The following is a 17,430-nucleotide window of genomic DNA, read 5'->3' as shown; positions in this document are numbered from 1 at the left end:
CATATGTGTGTAACGGTCTGTTCCTTTGTATATACCAATAGCCTTCACTAGTTATACTGTAAAGACTCTGGTGGCAGAGGACTGCCACTAGAAATCCCTGAACTATGATTAGATTTCACTAGTTTTGTCTCTTCTGTAAGTATGGTATGCAGTCATGATCCATAGCTCACCTTTACAGCAGGTTCTGTTTTGATCTCCACTAGTGTTTCTGAGGCATTTAGCCAAAAAATGCCTAGAGTTCTGCCCAGTTTGTGGGCCAGGAGATAAGGCACTGAACCATAAATGCCCATTTTGTCATGTATTTTATATCCATAGACATCAAGGTTATAAAGACGGTAAGCATCACCATCACTGAAACATACAAATAAGGATTACAAATGACCATCATGTATATATTATTAATGAATATTATAGCTCCATTCTCCCCTGCAAAGCTTCCCTTGTAGCTTAGTCAGTAAAGAATCTGCCTGCAGTGCAGGAGACCCAGGTTTGATCCCTGGGTTGGGAAGATCCCCTGGAGAAGGAAATAGCGACCCACTCCAATATCCTTGCCTGGAAAATCTCATGGACAGAGGAGCCTGGTGGGCTGCAGTTCGTGGGGTTGCAAAGAATCGGGCACGACTGAGTGACTAACACTTACTTACTTCCCCTGCAAAGACTTGGGTCCTATACATCTTTCAAAGCTCAACTCTTGACCACTTCTCTAAAGGTTTCCTGACTCAATCTGGCTGAATATGATCTTCCTCCTTTGATTCCTTTGGCATTTCTTCATGCTACTATAGGCATGCATAACTCATATCTTAGATATCTTTTCTGAGCATCTCTTGTGAGGTGAGGACCGTTTCCTATGAATCTTCCACAGTAGCATGCAAAAACTAAATTGACAGATTTGGTGAGTATTTTTCTGTCGCTAAAACAAAATGATAGTGTCCTAACATGCCCCCACAGAGCTGAGTAAGGAAATATTAGGAACTGAATTAAGGTAGGAAGCATGGAGCTCAGGTTGGTGTGAGAGCAACACAGTTTCTGATTCACTTGTCACTATGTCTACCTATCATCTAAACAGCATCTGAATCTGGCAAATTTGATCACTCTTTCAGTTCTGCTGCCTCTTCGTCTGATACCTCTGGCATTTTTTGGTCAATGGTGTTGGAAATAATTTCCCTAAGGGAATCCAAGGTGATATGAGATGCCACACTTTTGCACTCCAGCTCACAGTCCTTTTCTAGTAAAAGCCTTTTTCTAGGTCACTGATCTTCACAGTATATTTCCCAGGGTTCCCCAGAAAGGAATTGAGAGACAAAGGCAAAACCTAAGAAGATGATATAATGAAGATCTTCCTGCTACTTCAACCATGAGCATGTGCATTCTCAGTCACTCAGTTCCATGTTTTTATGTCTTCTATACTATTAAGTTCAGCATTACAGTTTTTATAATTGTCTAACTTATGGTAAAAAACAAAATAAAAATGAAAACCATTGCTCTGAGTGATCATTAAAGGGAAATTCTTAAAGATCTACAAGCTATATCAAAGAGGGAAAGGCCAGGCCCATATTAGCACCGACTCAGATATCGCACATATTTTCTTTTCAAACTTTTCCAGTCCAGAAACCAGAGCTTCCTGTAAGAACTCTTTTCACTTTACCTTGTGTTTTTAAGTTGGTGTGATTCAGCATGTTGTGGGATTCCATAGAGATGCTCAAAACCATGCAAAGAGAAATCCAAACCAATGGAGGCAGGACCTGCAGGGACCAGGGGAGTGACTGAGTTTTGCTTCTCAATGGGACAATCAATTAATGAGATTCAGTTAACTATAAGAATAGCAAGATGACTAGACTATGCATCAAGAGACCTGAGCTGGCCCTGATCAATCACATATGCTGACTCTCTGTACTTTACTGTATTCAGGTGTTGTGGGGATACAAAAAATGCACAAAGCAAAGTTCTGGTCACTTATTAGTTTTCTTAACTATGTGCTACAGTTCTCTGTGTTCCCACATTTACAGTGTATTTCTTTTCTATCTGTAAAATATGATTACAAAGTTTTAGATTTTTTCCCTAAATTTTCCTGAACTATATTGCATACTTGTTTGCTTTAGGAAGCAGAGGGTAGTGAGCACTTTTAATGCTTGCCAGATGAAAGACTGGGTGTCTTCTGCCTGATTGTTCATTCTTACTGCATACAGGAACTGTGAGGTCAAGGGCACCAGGAGTACCTTTCCTAGCTCCTCAATATACACCCCCTTCCCTGTGATTGTAGATATAAAAATTTCTTTTAACCAAAGACAAAGTCCTTCATTTAACAATTATTTTAGAGATATGGGGAAAATGAAAGTAACTAGGAGAGAGAACACTGATTTAAATTTACTCTTGGGTAAAAGTATTTGACATCAAACGGTCCTTATTTGGAGGAGTTTATGGAAAGGGGTTGCTATAGATAAGATACAGAAAGGACTATAGTGTTACATAAGGGAGAGCCTTAGGGTTCCCCTATTTATAACTTTGGGCTACACTGTCATCCTGATCATTATACTAGGCTATAGAAATAGATGCTAGATCAGAGATTCTCAAGGAGTTAAGAGAAGGTCTGTTATTCTACAGGGTAGGGAGGAAGAAGAAAAGTGAGTATTTTTGCCCACTAAACAAGCCCCAAGTATTTGAAAAGTTATCTCCTAAAGAGACAAATTCCCTCCCTGCTACCTACATTCCCTAAGTCCCCCCTCATCACTAAGTGTAGTGAGAAATGTCATAGATGGTCACTTGACACTCACATGAATAGTGGGGAGGCCTGGAAAAGGCTGAGAACCACTGGCTTGAAATGTTGAAGCTAATGAGCTGGGTTTCTCATTACTTGACTCTCATAAAAACCGAATGTAGAATTTGCAATTGATTCACTGAAGAGTGCAAGCAATATACTGACCTAGGTCCCTCTATGAGACCAGAAGCTTCATGAGGCCTATATTTCTCTTACACTTCCCACAAGTCATACGCTATTTCTCTATTGCAATGCATTACTGAAGAATAGTGGTCCCAAATATGAGATTTCTGTTCACCTTACAGAAGTCAGGTGTTTAGGGGCCAAAGCTCAAGGGACTTTTAGATAGAAACTTTTGGCTATTTTGGAAAAAATACCACACCAATTTTAATTGTACCATTAACTTTGACATCCACAAAATTTTCAAATTTCTCCTCCCACAGGCCCAGTTCCTCTTGATTTTCCTGTTGGCACAAAAAAGAAGAAACGTAGCAAACTAAGGCTATATATTGCAACACATGTGGTTACCACAATAGCACATTTATCTGATTAGAATACTAGACTGAGGAAATGAGTTCATCTTTTAAAAGACCAATTTGTGATATCAATATATTAAATTAGATCTGTGTTCTATATAAATGTCATTAATCATCCTTATGATCTACAGCTAACATTAATATATTTTTTATTGTGGTAAAATATATGTAACTTAAAACTTACCATTTTAACCACTTTTAAGTGGCATTAAGTACATTCACATTATTGTGCAACCAACATCACATTCCGTCTCCAGAACTTGTACATCCTTCCAAACTGAACCACTTCAACCATTAACAGTAACGCCCCATCTCCCCTCCCCCCAGCTCCTGACAACCAGTTTTCTAGCTCCTGTCTTTATGAATTTGACAACTCTAGATAACCCGTATAAATAGAATCATACTGTATTTGTCCTTCTGTGACTGGCTTATTTCACTTAGTATAATGTCTTCAAGATTCATCCATTTTGTAGCATGTATCAGAACTGCCTTCCTTTTTAAGGCTGAAAAATATTCCACTGTGTGTACATACCTCATTTTGTGTGTGCATTCATCAGTCAATGACTCTTGGATTGCTGGATTGCTTCTAACTTTGGGCTACTATGAATACTATTCTGCTATGAACATAGGTATACAAATATCTGTTTGAGTCCCGCTTTTACTTTTGGATATATATCCATAAATGTAATTGCTGGATCATATTGTAATTCTATGTTTAATTGTTTAGGAACTGCCACACCATTTGGCGTGAATATCTTTACAAGAGTCAAAATGAAGGGAAAGCACTTTGAAAAAATGTAGTTTTTATACAGGTAAAGCAAAATATTTAGAGTCAAATAACCTGGGTCTCTTTTGAGAGACTCCAAGAAAAGATTTTTGGCTGAGACGAGCACTTTCTCTCACCAGCTTCAATTAGCCAGACTACTGGTTGTGTTCCTATGCTGGGTGGAGAGGTCAACTGGGATGGTGATTGCTCAGGTTTGCAATCTTCTGATCTAGAGCTATGAATGTCCTAGCTTTACAGAAGTCTCTTTTTCTCTGGTAAAATGAAGTTTTAAAAGAATTGTGTGTGTATATAAAAAGCACATTTCTTTTTTAAAAATGAGCTATTTTCCTGTTTCTAGGTTGTTTCTTTATAATGAAAGCCTCTGTAAAGTGAGTCTGTGTGTTGTGTGTTGGGTTCTTTAAAATCACACCTGAATTCTTGATACAGGGATTATCATCCTGAGGTCAGATAGGTTTTAAAGTTTGTGAACTCCCTGAAATAGTATGAAAAAAAATTTTTTTTTCTACAGAGATGGTTCATAGCTTTCATTAGATTCTTTTTTTTTTTTTTTAATTTATTTATTTTTATTATTATTTTTTTAATTTTTCAGTGGGTTTTGTCATACATTGATGTGAATCAGCCATAGAGTTACATGTTTGACTCAAAACCACTATCTAAGCTATCTGACTAGAGGTCTCCCCAAAGCTGGTCTAGTGTATTAGTGCAAAGCTGTGTAAGGCACAATAACCATGTTAGTTGTTCTTAAGGGTTAGTTCTCAAGAGGAAGAAGTATTTGTCTTATTAAACTGGAAATGTTTTTCACCTTCCTGATGACCATAGCTACTGTTAGAGACCCTTTGAAGATGCATGTGGCTTTGGATGAAGAGGTTTCCAGAATGTCCATTCTCCGGAACTCAGCCAAAATAATCTTTTAGACACAGAAATCAGACCATGGATCTCTGCTGAAGACCTTTCCACAGTTTTTCCTTGTTCTTAAAGTACAAAAAGGTTAATGTGACTTAGAAGAATGTAAGCTCCATGATAATGAGGGAATTAGATTAGTTCGATGATATACCAACTCCTTGAACAGTGCCTGGCCTACAGGAGGTCCTATTTATATATAGTAGAGCACTGACCAACTACCCATCTGTATAAGGGAAGAACAGACCCATTATATTTGTATAATGATGATAATAGTGGAAAAGATTTTAAAAAGATAAATTGCTCTATGTAGATTACCTGAGTGGTATCAATTGATGCATCCTCCTCATTTTTCTTGGTAGCTCTGTTGTAATGTAAAAAAGCTGTGTCACTCATGGCAGGACCGACAATTTGCTCAATGATAAAAGATTTTCATTTCCAACTTTTGAGACCTCATACGTTACATCCTTTAGCTTACTAAAAATAATATCATTATAAAAATAAGTTTACAAAATTAAACATTTATGGTGAACATTACCAAGAGCTTGATATCTTATACAAATGTAGACAGATTTTAATTTTCTTGTTAACTCTTTTAAAAATACTTTAATCAGTTTTTTATTGTAATACATGCTCATAATACTAACATAAGCAAGATAAAACACAGTTCCTCTTATGCAGTATTACCCTAGTATGGAGCAACATGATGCACCATCTTCCAGGATGATTGTGACAACTTACTCTAACATCTATTAGTTGTATTTGAGGGCTCATTTCTTCCCATTCTTAACAATACTAGACTTTATGGATTTTTTAAAAACTCTTTGACAATCTAAAATTTTAGAAAAGATAATGCATTTCAAATTGAATTTATACCATAAGTGAAGCAGACTACCTTTTTATACATTAAGTGGTTATTTATAATCTGTAAATTATCTGTTTATACTCATTATATAATAATCTTTTCTTTAGTGTAATGCAGCATACATATAGAAGGTATGTAATGTATGTGCAGAGTTTAAGGACTAATAGTAAAGTGAATAACTATGAACCCACTAGTGAGCATAAACAACAGAAGTTACTTGCTCCTTTGGAGTTCCTCTGTGCCTCTCTTCAAATGCATCTGTCTCCCTAATATTTGCATTCAATGCTACAGATTTCACTCTAAGTACTGCTTTTGCTGCAGCCTACAAATTTTGATAAGCTGTATTTTACTTTTCTTTTAGTTTGAAATATTCTTCGTTTTAGATTTCTTCTTTGTGCTACTAAGAAGCATGTTGCTTAATCTTCAAGTATTTTGGAATTTTCCAGCTTTCTGTTGTTGAATTCTACTTTAATTGCATTAAATTAATGCAAATCATGCTGGTACAGTATGATTGCTATTTTTTTAAATTTCTTAAGGTGTGTTTTATGACACAAAATATGGTCTTGGTGAATGTTCCATGTGAGTTTAAGAAGAATGTGCATTCTACTGTTGCTGTATGAAGGAGATTATAGGTGTCAATTATATCCAGTTGATTGATGGTGTTTTTGAATTAGAATATGTCCTTACTGATTTTCTCTCTGATGGCTCTGTCCATTCCTGATGGAAATGTGTTAAGGTCTCTAATTGTAATAGTGAGTGAAAGTCACTCAGTCACGTTCAACTCTTTGCGACCCCATGGACTTATACAGTCCAAAGAATTCTCCAGGCCAGAATATTGGAGTGGGTAGCCATTCACTTCTCCAGGAGATCTTTCCAACCCAGGGATTGAACACAGGTCTCCTGCATTACAGGTGGATTTTTTACCAGCTGAGCCACCAGGGAAGCCCAATTATAATAGTGGATTCATCTATTTCTCTTTGCAGTTCTATATTCTTGCCTTAAGTATTTTGATACTCTGTTGTTAGGCACATACACATTAAGGATTGTTGTTTTCTCAGGGAACTGACCCCTTTATCATTATGTAATAGCATTCTTTATCCCTAACAACTTCCCCTGTTTTGAAGTAAGCTCTTTCTGAAATTAATAAAACTACTTCTATTTTCTTTTTTAAAAGATCATAATGCTCTAATTTATTGGAGGAAAAAAGAATTGTTTTGTGATATTTAGGAGAAAAAAACAGCTTACTTACAAGTAAAATTCTTTCTTTTTGAAATGAGTTAGTAAAAAAGAAAACAATCTTTATTATATGAAATAGCATCTTAATGTAGCACACAAGAATATATTTTTGGATTTAAAAACATAGCTATGCCATCAGCAGCATTCAGAATTAGCTGAGTATCTATACAATTACAAAAATTGATTCTTGTTCTAAGAAAAGTGTTTTAAAAGCTCATCATATTAGAATAGGCACAATATTCTGAAGACATATAAATTTCCCATGGGCTTTTGAACATCCTTAACAATTACTTTGTCAACAAAGGTCCGTCTGGTCAAAGCCATGGTTTTTCCAGTGGTCATGTATGGATGTGAGAGTTGGACTGTGAAGAAAGCTGAGCACCGAAAATTTGATGCTTTTGAACTTTGGTGTTGGAGAAGACTCTTGAGAGTCCCTTGGACTGCAAGGAGATCCAACCAGTCCATCCTAAAGGAGATCAGTCCTGGGTGTTCATTGGAAGGACTGATGCTGAAGCTGAAACTCCAATACTTTGACCATCTGATGTGAAGAGCTGACTCACTGGAAAAGACCCTGATGCTGGGAAAGATTGAGGGCAGGAGGAGAAGGGGACGACAGAAGATGAGATGGCTGGATGGCATCACCGACTGGATGGGCATGAGTTTGAGTAAACTCCGGGAGTTTGTGATGGACAGGGAGGTCTGGAGTGCTGCGATTCATACGGTCGCAAAGAGTCGGACACGACTGAGCGACTGAACTGACTGACCCTCAACTTCACAATCGGAATGTACAAAAGCAATGGAAGATCAGAGTTCAGAGGTTGTTTATTTTTCCTTTCTTTGTTCAAAGTGTCTAAGACAAGCAAATACATTGAAAAAGGCAATATAAACACTTTTCACAGCAGAAGATCACCAGATTGCATGTAAACTATGGTTCCCCTTTAGGATATTACACAAGGACAAAGTTTGTCTGTACTTAGAATAAGGCTTTTACCTCTTGCAGCATGAAAGTTCAATAGACAGGGGACAACATTCTGCCAGAGACCAATCTCAATCTAATCTCCAAGAACGACTCCTAAGAATGCACAAGAATATTAAGTCTAGGCTACCATTTATATCAGGGAACTTTTGTCCATCTATGTATATTTTTTGGTGCTGTTCATTAGATGTAGTGACATTATTTTGTTGTGAATATACATATCAGTCGTAATTGTTTATTATGATGCTGTGGATTGATTTTTCACTTCAAATAGCCATGTTCCTCCTGTCTAGTGAACTCACTCTTCCCTGGTTTCAGCTCATCCTGTCTATAGAGGGAAAAAAAAAAAAAATTTTTTTTAACATATCCAAGCCCAGTATCAGTTTATCAACTCCTGCCTATGAAGGACATAATTTTATTTGGTCAAATTACATTAACAATATGGTTGGCCTGTTAAACTTTAGCCATTTTAATAGATGTGTGGTAGTATGTCATTGTGGTTTAATTTGCAATTCTCTAATAAAAATGGCATTGGACATATTTTTCAAGTGCTTATTTGTACTTGTACATCTTTGGTGAAATATCTGTCTAAATCTATTACTTTCTTGTTAAATTTTGAGAGTTCTTTCTACAGTATACATACTTGTTGATCATATATATGTTTACAAATATTTTTCCTTAGTCTATAACTTATCTTTGCATTCTCTTCATGTGGTCTTTGAATGTACAGGCATTTTTACTTTTGTTTATGTTCATTTAACCATATTTCTTCTTTTGTGGATCATGCTTTTGGTGTAATATCTAAGACCTCTGCCTAATCCAAGGTCATCAAGATTTTCTGATGTTGTTGTCTAGAAGTTTTATGCTCTTAGATTTTACATTTAGGACTATATTATATTTTGAGTAATTTTATTTTTTGATTTTTCATTCTTGTCTGTGGCAACTTCTGAGCTCCTCACATGCCAAACTGGAAATTGCAAATTCTTGCCTTTTCAATTTGTTCAAGTTTTTGTTGTTGTTGTTGTTTGTATTTTGTTTTCGTGGCTATAATAAAGTTTAAAATTTCTAAGTAATCAAATCCATCTTTTTCCTTACAGCTCTTCAGTTTCTACCACACTAATACAATTAAAAATATTCTATACTTTCTCTTATTTCTATTTTTTAAAAATTATTTATTTTTAATTTTGGGCTGCAATTGACCTTCATTGCTGTGAATGGGCTCTCTCTAGCTGCAGCATGCCGGGGGCTGCTGTTTGTTGTGGTGTGTGAGCTTCTCACTGTGGTGGCTTCTCTTCTTGTGGAGCACAGGCTCTAGAGGCATGGGTTTCTGTTGTTATGGCTCACTGGCTTACTAGTTGTGGCTCATGGGTTCTAGAGCGCAGGCTCAGTAATTGTGGTGTATGGCCTTAGTTGCTCCACAGCATGTGGAATCTTCCTGGACCAGGGATCAAACCTGTGTCCCCTGCATTGGCAGGGGGACTCTTATTCACTGTGCCACCAGGAAAGTCCTGGAATTCATTTTTGCTAATGTTTTGAGGTTAAGACCTAACTTATATATTTTCCCCTAGGTGGATAATCTAATTTTTCTAACACAAACATAAATAAAAATGATAGAAATATAAACTAGTACACAACCTCTATGGAAGGCAATTTGGAAACATTTATCAAAATAACAGATGTACAACCATTTGATCAGAAATTATACTTCTATGACTCTGGTCTATGGATATATTTGCATGTATGCAAAATGACACACATACAAGGTTAGTCATGAAGTAAGTAGCTGTAAAACAAGATCAGAAATGACTTTAAAGTCCACTAGTAGAGATTTACTAAATGAAGCCGTATAGTGTAACCATATAATAGAAATGATGTAGCTGCTTTAAAGAGTTAGAAACTACCACATTGCTAAAGAAAAAAAAAAGAAGGTAGAGAATAATGTATATCATTTGCATCAGGAAAGGAAAAAATAAAGAATACATTAGTTTTACTGTATAGGCATTAATTATCTCTAGAAGGATACATAGAAAACTGGAAACATTGATCACTTTCAAACATGGAACTAGGTAACTCAAAGGACAAATGGTGAGGGAGACTTTATTGGGTTTTATTAAAAAGCCCAACTTAGAAATCACCCCTAAAACAAAATAATAGGAGTTTATTAAAAGGAAAAATGCTTTAAAGTTAATATTTTTAATATAAATAAACAACAAAATATAAATAACAGACACACAGGGATTTATTATGCTGTTAGTATTTCAGTCAAAAAAAGTAAATTGAATTAAATTCATAAGGTATTAACAGTAGGGGTGGCAGGATTATGGGTATTTTAATTTTTTCTTCTTTTCAATATTTTATATTTAGTGTATAATGAACACATTTCTGTGATAAAATAAAAATTTTAACAGTAAACTTTAAAAACAGAAATTAGCTGAGACTCAGGAAAAAATCACTATGTTGAATGCTTTCTGAACCTCATGTAAGATGTTCATTATTTGAATAAAAATAGAACTACAGACTGGAGGATTTAAAAACAATATTGGTAAAAATGGATGAAAAATCTCCTTCTACAATTATCTTCCAATTCATGTGACCCACACACAAACAGCTTTAATCAAGTGGTTGTTTCCAGAAAATTCCTAGGCAACTATTCAAGTCTAAGGTAACTCATGTTATTGTAAGGGGGATAAAGTGAAATTCTGAAGAGATGTTAGTTCACATTAACATTTATCAAGTTAACAGGGTCCTTTTTTAAAGGTGTAGGGTAGAGAATGTCATCAGTCAAAAATATAGGATGTGTTAAGAGTATCACGTTTGCAAATGTCTGGGAATAACTTTTGTCCTCAAGCCTGCATTAGTCTGTGCAGGTAAAAAGATGAAGTTTCTCAGAACAATATTCTAACAAATTAAAAAAAAGTCAATTTTCTATGGAGACATAGTCACAATCAGATTTTAAGTTCTATATGTATTAAGTAATGGGCAAAAATACCTTTGCTTGGGAGGAATCTGCAGCTGCTCAAAGTATAATTGGCCCAGGGAGTTTATGCTCATTACAACCTCTTCTTTAGATACCAAGTCGACCTTGAATGGGTTTGCCGTGATGTGACACTTCAGATCTCCTTTTCCACTTGCCAACACCAGACTGCCTGTATCCCCTGGGCAAGAAGTCAGCCTGGAAAACAAAGCAGGGAGAGAAAAACAAATTGTTCTAAGTTTATGTGGCTCAGTGCAAGTCTCAGTTCAAATTAGTAAATCAACATTCATGTGACATAGCATGACAAGGCAGTGGAAAGCTGTAATTCGGAGTGTGAGCTTTGGTGTCAGAAAGTCTGGATTGAACATAGCTCTAATATGCACTAGGTGTGTAACTTTGGACAGGTTAATCTTTTCCAGTTCTTGGTTTCCTCATCTGTAAAGTGGAAATGATAAAAGCGAGAACAAACATAGCTTTTTGAGGATTCAACGAGACCACACATATAAATGAGATCACACAGTGCCTGGCACATAGTAAGTGCTCAGTAAATGTTGACTATCAAGTGAAAGAGGAGAGTGAAAAAGTTGGCTTAAAGCTCAACATTCAGAAAACTAAAATCATGGCATCAGGTTTCATCACTTCATGGCAGATAGATGGGGAAACAGTGGAAACAGTGGCTGACTTTATTTTTCTGGGCTCCAAAATCACTGCAGATGGTGATTGCAGCTATGAAATTAAAAGACGCTTACTCCTTGGAAGTAAAGTTACGACTAACCTAGACAGTATATTCAAAAGCAGAGACACTACTTTGCCAACAAAGGTCCGTCTAGTCAAGGTTATTGTTTTTCCAGCGGTCATATATGGATGTGAGAGTTGGACTATAAAGAAAGCTGAACACAGAAGAATTGATGCTTTTGAACTGTGGTGTTTGAGAAGAATCTTGAGAGTCCCTTGGACTGCAAGGAGATCCAACCAGTCCATCCTAAAGGAGATCAGTCCTGGGTGTTCATTGGAAGGACTGATGTTGAAGCTGAAACTCCAATACTTTGGCCACCTGATGCGAAGAGCTGACTCATTGGAAAAGACCCTGATGCTGGGAAAGATTGAGGGCAGGAGGAGAAGGGGACGACAGAGGATGAGATGGTTGGATGGCATCATCGACTCGACAGACATGGGTTTGGGTGGACTCTGGGAGTTGGTGATGGACAGGGAGGCCTGGCGTGCTGTGGTTCATGGGGTTGCAAAGAGTCAGACATGACTGAGCGACTGAACTGAACTAAACTGATCATCACCATTACTATTACCTTGGTCTGGACAGTTTTTTGGTGCATAGAATTTAAACATTTTTCTTTTCCTTCTCTCATTCTAACCATAGATGCAGAAACTGAGGAAATAACACAGATTGGGTTATTATCCATTCAGTCCACAGTGAGATGGAAAGGTCAAACTTTTATGTATTTATCACCTAACTTCCATCAGCCCCCAATTGACAGGTAGACTTCTGGGATGTTTTAGATCCCCCAGGAGTTATGTAAACTCAGAGGCAGCACTTAAAACCCTAGGTCTAGATATTTCTTTTACTAGTGCATAGTTACCCTGGTAAATGGTCACAGGCCTCTTTAGGGAGGATTAAAAGGGACAGGTTATAATCTTATTATATCCTTGCAAAATCCTCCTCCATGGGTTCTAGGCCTTCTACTCAAGTAAGATGCTTGGGTTCTGGAAACTAATTCCATTGATTGAGAGATTGCTTCTCACTGTTTATCAAATCTAAATAGAATTCTTTGGATTAGTCTATCAAGTAGGACTTTAGCCCATCTCTTTCAGTCTAATGGACTCTTTGACATATTGTTCACTGCCCTGAGGGTTGAGCCATTCTGAGTACCACATAGGCCCTGATGCACGTTAAGGAAACGTGTCCACCTTGTCTCCAACAACTAAATGTTGCTACTTTGACTTTGCTATTTACAGTCTCATCATCTCCACTGAAACCAGGGACCCTGTTTTAATGGTACCATTTCCACCATCGTCTCTAGCTCAGAAAAGACATTAACTCACTATAATGTTTTCCAAGTGTTACCTCACCAATATATTTCTCAGTGAAGACTAGTGTCTTTTGGATTCTTTGGAGAACAGAGTTAGGGGCTAGATGAGGTGGCTGCATATGACATACCCACTTCAACATTTCTATTTCTCTAAGTCTATGAATTATTTCTTCTACACCATGCCAAGGAATTTCTGGTATCTCAGCTTCATTCAGCAGAGTCCATAGCTGATTCTACAGATTATACTTAGCCAATCAAGCAAATAATTAGAACCTCTTTCAGCTGTCCTAGATAGCATATCAAAACTGAATTCTCTGATTTATTTCAATAAATTTAGCATGATCCTAAAATTATGTTGCTTCCTTTCAGTCTAGGAGTCCTTCAGAAACCATTACCATGCCTATTTGCCAGGTTTTTGCCAATATAAAATCTTCTAATTCTTTAGGTACCTCCTGGGTTCGACTGTAATTGGCTCCCTGGGCATGTTGGGGTCTGACTCTGACAGTAGATCTGGAGGCAGTGAAAGGGGGTAGGAGAGAAGCGCAGGGAGCACTGGGATCCCCTGGCATAGTATATTTTGTGAGGCTGCCAGGGTTAATACCATGATAGGCAGCCTGGACCTAAGTTTTAGCTTTCCCCGAAATGGTAAGATTCCCTACCCCCATCAGGTAACCTGGAGCCAGCCAATCAATATGCGCCCAGTAAGAAACAAAGGGAGAGCTGAAAAGCCCCCGAACGCCCAGGTTTGAGAAAGCCCGCGAACACCCAGGTTTGAGAAAGCCCGCGAAAGTCTGTACCAATAGAATTGCTTTGCAAACATGTAATCAATCCGCTTAAGCCAGCTACTAATTGCTTATGCATATCTTATAAATTTGTGTAACAGCTTGGGCTCAGGGCTTTTTCTGACCCTGCACCACTGTGATGGGTGAGGCAGAAGGCCCTGGCTCGAGTCAGTAATAAACTTCCCTTTTTTTGCGAGTTGCATTGTCTTGGAAGCCTTCTCTCTTCCCGCTCGGGGATTCGGACATTGGGCATAACATATTTCAGGTGAGGTCAACACGGAGTGTCCCAGCAAGGTAATGCCAGCATCATCATCAGAGAAGGCGAGTCTTTAGCTGAACTGGGAGGCTCAGTGGAATTCTGAGGTTTAGGTACTCCGAATTATCCAAATCTTCCCAGATGTTGCTATTCAATTTTGAGGAGTCCTATCTTTTCACAGTTGATGCCCTAAATTCATAGACCTGATAAAGCTCTGAATTCAACTTACACTTCAATTCAGCAAACCATAGAATCTAACCCTATATCTGACTTTCAGCTACAAGGATTCTGTAGTGACAAGGACTCTATAGATATAAGAGATGTATAAGATGGTCACAGAAACCTATTAGGTTTCTGACAATATCTTGAGCTAAGAATTTAAAAGCCTGAAGCTACTGTTTTCTTTAAGTTCTTCAGTGAACTTAAATGCTGGCCACCTCAGCATTTTGAGTTTTGTATGACAATCGGGTGATGCTGTGGGCCCACCACTTGGTCTGCCAGAGCCATACTTTCAATAGGCACTTGATTTCAGGTGACCACAAGTAGTAATTTAAGTGACTTTGCCAGAGAATGCTGTGGTTTATTGCTAGTTATACTAGTTTGCTAGAGCTGCTACCGCAGACTGGGTGGCTTAAACACAAGAAATTTATTTTCTCACAATTCTGGAGGCTGGAAGCCCTAGATCAAAGTGTCAGCAGGTTTGCTTTTTTCTGAGGCCTTTCTTCCTGGCTTGCAGATGGCCATCCTCTTGCTGTGTCTTCACAAAGCCATTCTTCTGTGTTACCTGAATCCTAATTGTCTCCTCTTATAGAACATCAATCAATCACACTGGATCAGAGCCCACCCTAATGACCCTATTGTAACTTAATTACCTGTTCAAAGGCCCTATCTCTGAATAGTCATATTCTGAGGTATAAAGTGTAAGTGTTAGGGTTTCAACATATGAGTCTGCAGGGAGGGTAGTGTTCAGCCCCAAACACTAATATTGCATTGTCTAATGAAAACCTCACTACCTTCAGATCCAACTAGATCAGCTAATTAAGCTCATGTTTCAATCCTTGAGGATCTGTTGTTTATATTCATTTCTGATACCAACAATTATGTCAGTTAAGATTCAACTGTAGATAACGGAAACAATTCTGGCCATTTTAAGCAGAAAGGAAATGACTTAATCTGGGGAAATTATGAGCTTACAATAGCATGGAAGTTTTGAAGTAGCTGGTTCCTGGCTGAGTGCTCAGTAATGACCCCTAGGACAATACCACATAAGTGTAGACCAACAGAACTTCTCTCTCAGCTGGAAACAGGAAGTTGGGTAAACAGAAGTTAATGTGGCAATGGCTGGACTCCAGGATCATGCCATCTTAGATGCAACCCAGAGATTAAGAAACCACTGCCCTAACTAGTGGCTCTAGAGTCATTTTATAGCTGCCAATCAGTTCAGTTCAGTTCAGTCACTCAGTCATGTCCGACTCCTTGCAACCCCATGAACCACAGCACGCCAGGCCTCCCTGTCCATCACCAACTCCCAGAGTCCACCCAAACCCATGTCCATTGCGTCGGTGATGCCATCCAACCATCTCATCCTCTGTCATCCCCTTCTCCTCCTGCCTTCAACCTTTCCAAGCATCAGAGTCTTTTCAAATGAGTCAGCTCTTCACATCAGGTGGCCAAAGTATTGGAGTTTCAGCTTCAACATCAGTCCTTCCAATGAATACCCAAGACTGATCTCCTTTAGGATGGACTGGTTGGATCTCCTTGCAGTCCAAGGGACTCTCAAGATTCTTCTTCAACACCACAGTTCAAAAGCATCAATTCTTCTGTGTTCAGCTTTCTTTATAGTCCAACTCTCACATCCATACATGGCTACTGGAAAAACCATAGCCCTGACTAGACGGACCTTTGTTGGCAAAGTAATGTCTCTGCTTTTGAATATGCTGTCTAGGTTGGTCATAACTTTCCTTCCAAGGAGTAAATGTCTTTTAATTTCATAGCTGCAATCACCATCTGCAGTGATTTTGGAGTCCAGAAAAATAAAGTCAGCTGCTGTTTCCACTGTTTCCCCATGCTGCCAATGCATTCCAGCAAAATGGGAAACTCAGTTCTGAGATCAAGGTAACTCTATGGAACCTAAAATACACCAGAAACTAGCTACATGTGAGTCTGGGAAATGGAGAAATGCAGTTTTTAGCTTTCTAGTTACTACAGTAGCCAAAAGGCCTCTAGAAAGAGGTTGAAACAGAAGCAAAACTGAAACTAATATAACATATTTACTACCCAAAGCTAATATCACCCTGACTCCAAAACCTGGGCAAAGATACCACAGAAAAAGAAAACTACAGACCAATTTTACTTATGAACATAGATGTAAAAATGTTAACGATCTACTAGTAAAATGAATCGTCCAGGAGAGTAAAAACTAATGTGACCAAGAAGAAATACACACATATACACTCTCATTTGCCAAACTGCAAAGCCTTGAGAGTAGTCTCTTTTTTTTTAATTTATTTGCTTTAATTGGAGGATAATTACTTTACAATATTGTGGTGGTTTTTGCCATTCATCTACATGAATCAGCCATGGGTGTGCATGTGTCTCCTAAGTTCTTGGCATATTGTAATGGCTCAGTGATATATTTTAAATTTATGATAGTTTACCATAGCTGGATTAATTTACCCTTTTAATTTATTAACTATTTATTAGATTTTCATAGAAAAATAATCCACATAAAACTATGATAATGATGTAGTGAAAATTAAAGCATCTGGCATAATGTCATATTCCCTTAGTGAAATGATACAAAGAAAATAACAAACCCACAGACAGAACCAAGTTAAAATATTACAGGAAAATGTACTGAGAACTGAGGCAGATTCTGCAGGTACATGAAAAACCCTTTAATCCCCAAAGACTTTTTTTTTTTTTACCTAGAAACTTATTATTAATTTATCTCTGACTCTAAGTCAAATTACATGTTAGACTTCTGAGACTGCTATTAATTAAAAGTGAGTCTGTCTAACTGTATAAATGACTATAAGCATTGGGAGTTCAGCTAGTATCTTCAATCCCTGGGGCCCTGCTGCTCATCTGAGTGAGTCAATTAAATAGCTCTTCTGTTTGCTCCCAGGGTCTGGTTGACAAATTTTTTACTTTGTGGGGAGGAGAGAAGAGATCAGAAGGTTTACTTCTCTTCATTAATAAGTACTGATGAGTCAAATGGCAGAGGAAGAGAATACAGAATGGATAATGTTAAAATGGATAAATTTATTCCCAAATAACTGAAAACTAACTTTGCAAATGGTTGTATCTTTGAAACAC

The 17,430-nt window shown here is 37.6% G+C and overlaps 1 protein-coding gene across 8 annotated transcripts in view; it reads right to left on the bottom strand.

Annotated features, from left to right (window-relative positions):
• Positions 1–17,430, bottom strand: part of GANC (glucosidase alpha, neutral C) — a 68,503-nt gene that overhangs the window by 37,581 nt on the left and 13,492 nt on the right. For all 8 annotated transcript variants that reach the window (XR_010663971.1, XM_065941370.1, XM_065941369.1 and 5 more), the window contains exons 6-10: positions 11,045–11,227; positions 5,297–5,342; positions 3,153–3,219; positions 1,646–1,742; positions 171–351 (exon numbers count right to left, since the gene is read on the bottom strand). Coding sequence is in view for 7 of the 8 variants with exons in the window: in XM_065941370.1 (XP_065797442.1) it covers positions 171–351; positions 1,646–1,742; positions 3,153–3,219; positions 5,297–5,342; positions 11,045–11,227 (574 nt within the window). In the remaining variant the exon portion in view is untranslated. The remainder of the gene's footprint in view (positions 1–170; positions 352–1,645; positions 1,743–3,152; positions 3,220–5,296; positions 5,343–11,044; positions 11,228–17,430) is intronic.

Source organism: Muntiacus reevesi, chromosome 7 (genome assembly GCF_963930625.1).
Source record: "Muntiacus reevesi chromosome 7, mMunRee1.1, whole genome shotgun sequence".
In the NCBI taxonomy this organism is placed as follows: domain Eukaryota; kingdom Metazoa; phylum Chordata; class Mammalia; order Artiodactyla; family Cervidae; genus Muntiacus; species Muntiacus reevesi.
The sequence above is the reverse complement of the archived record's forward strand: the minus strand, read 5'-3'. Positions and strand labels throughout refer to the sequence as shown.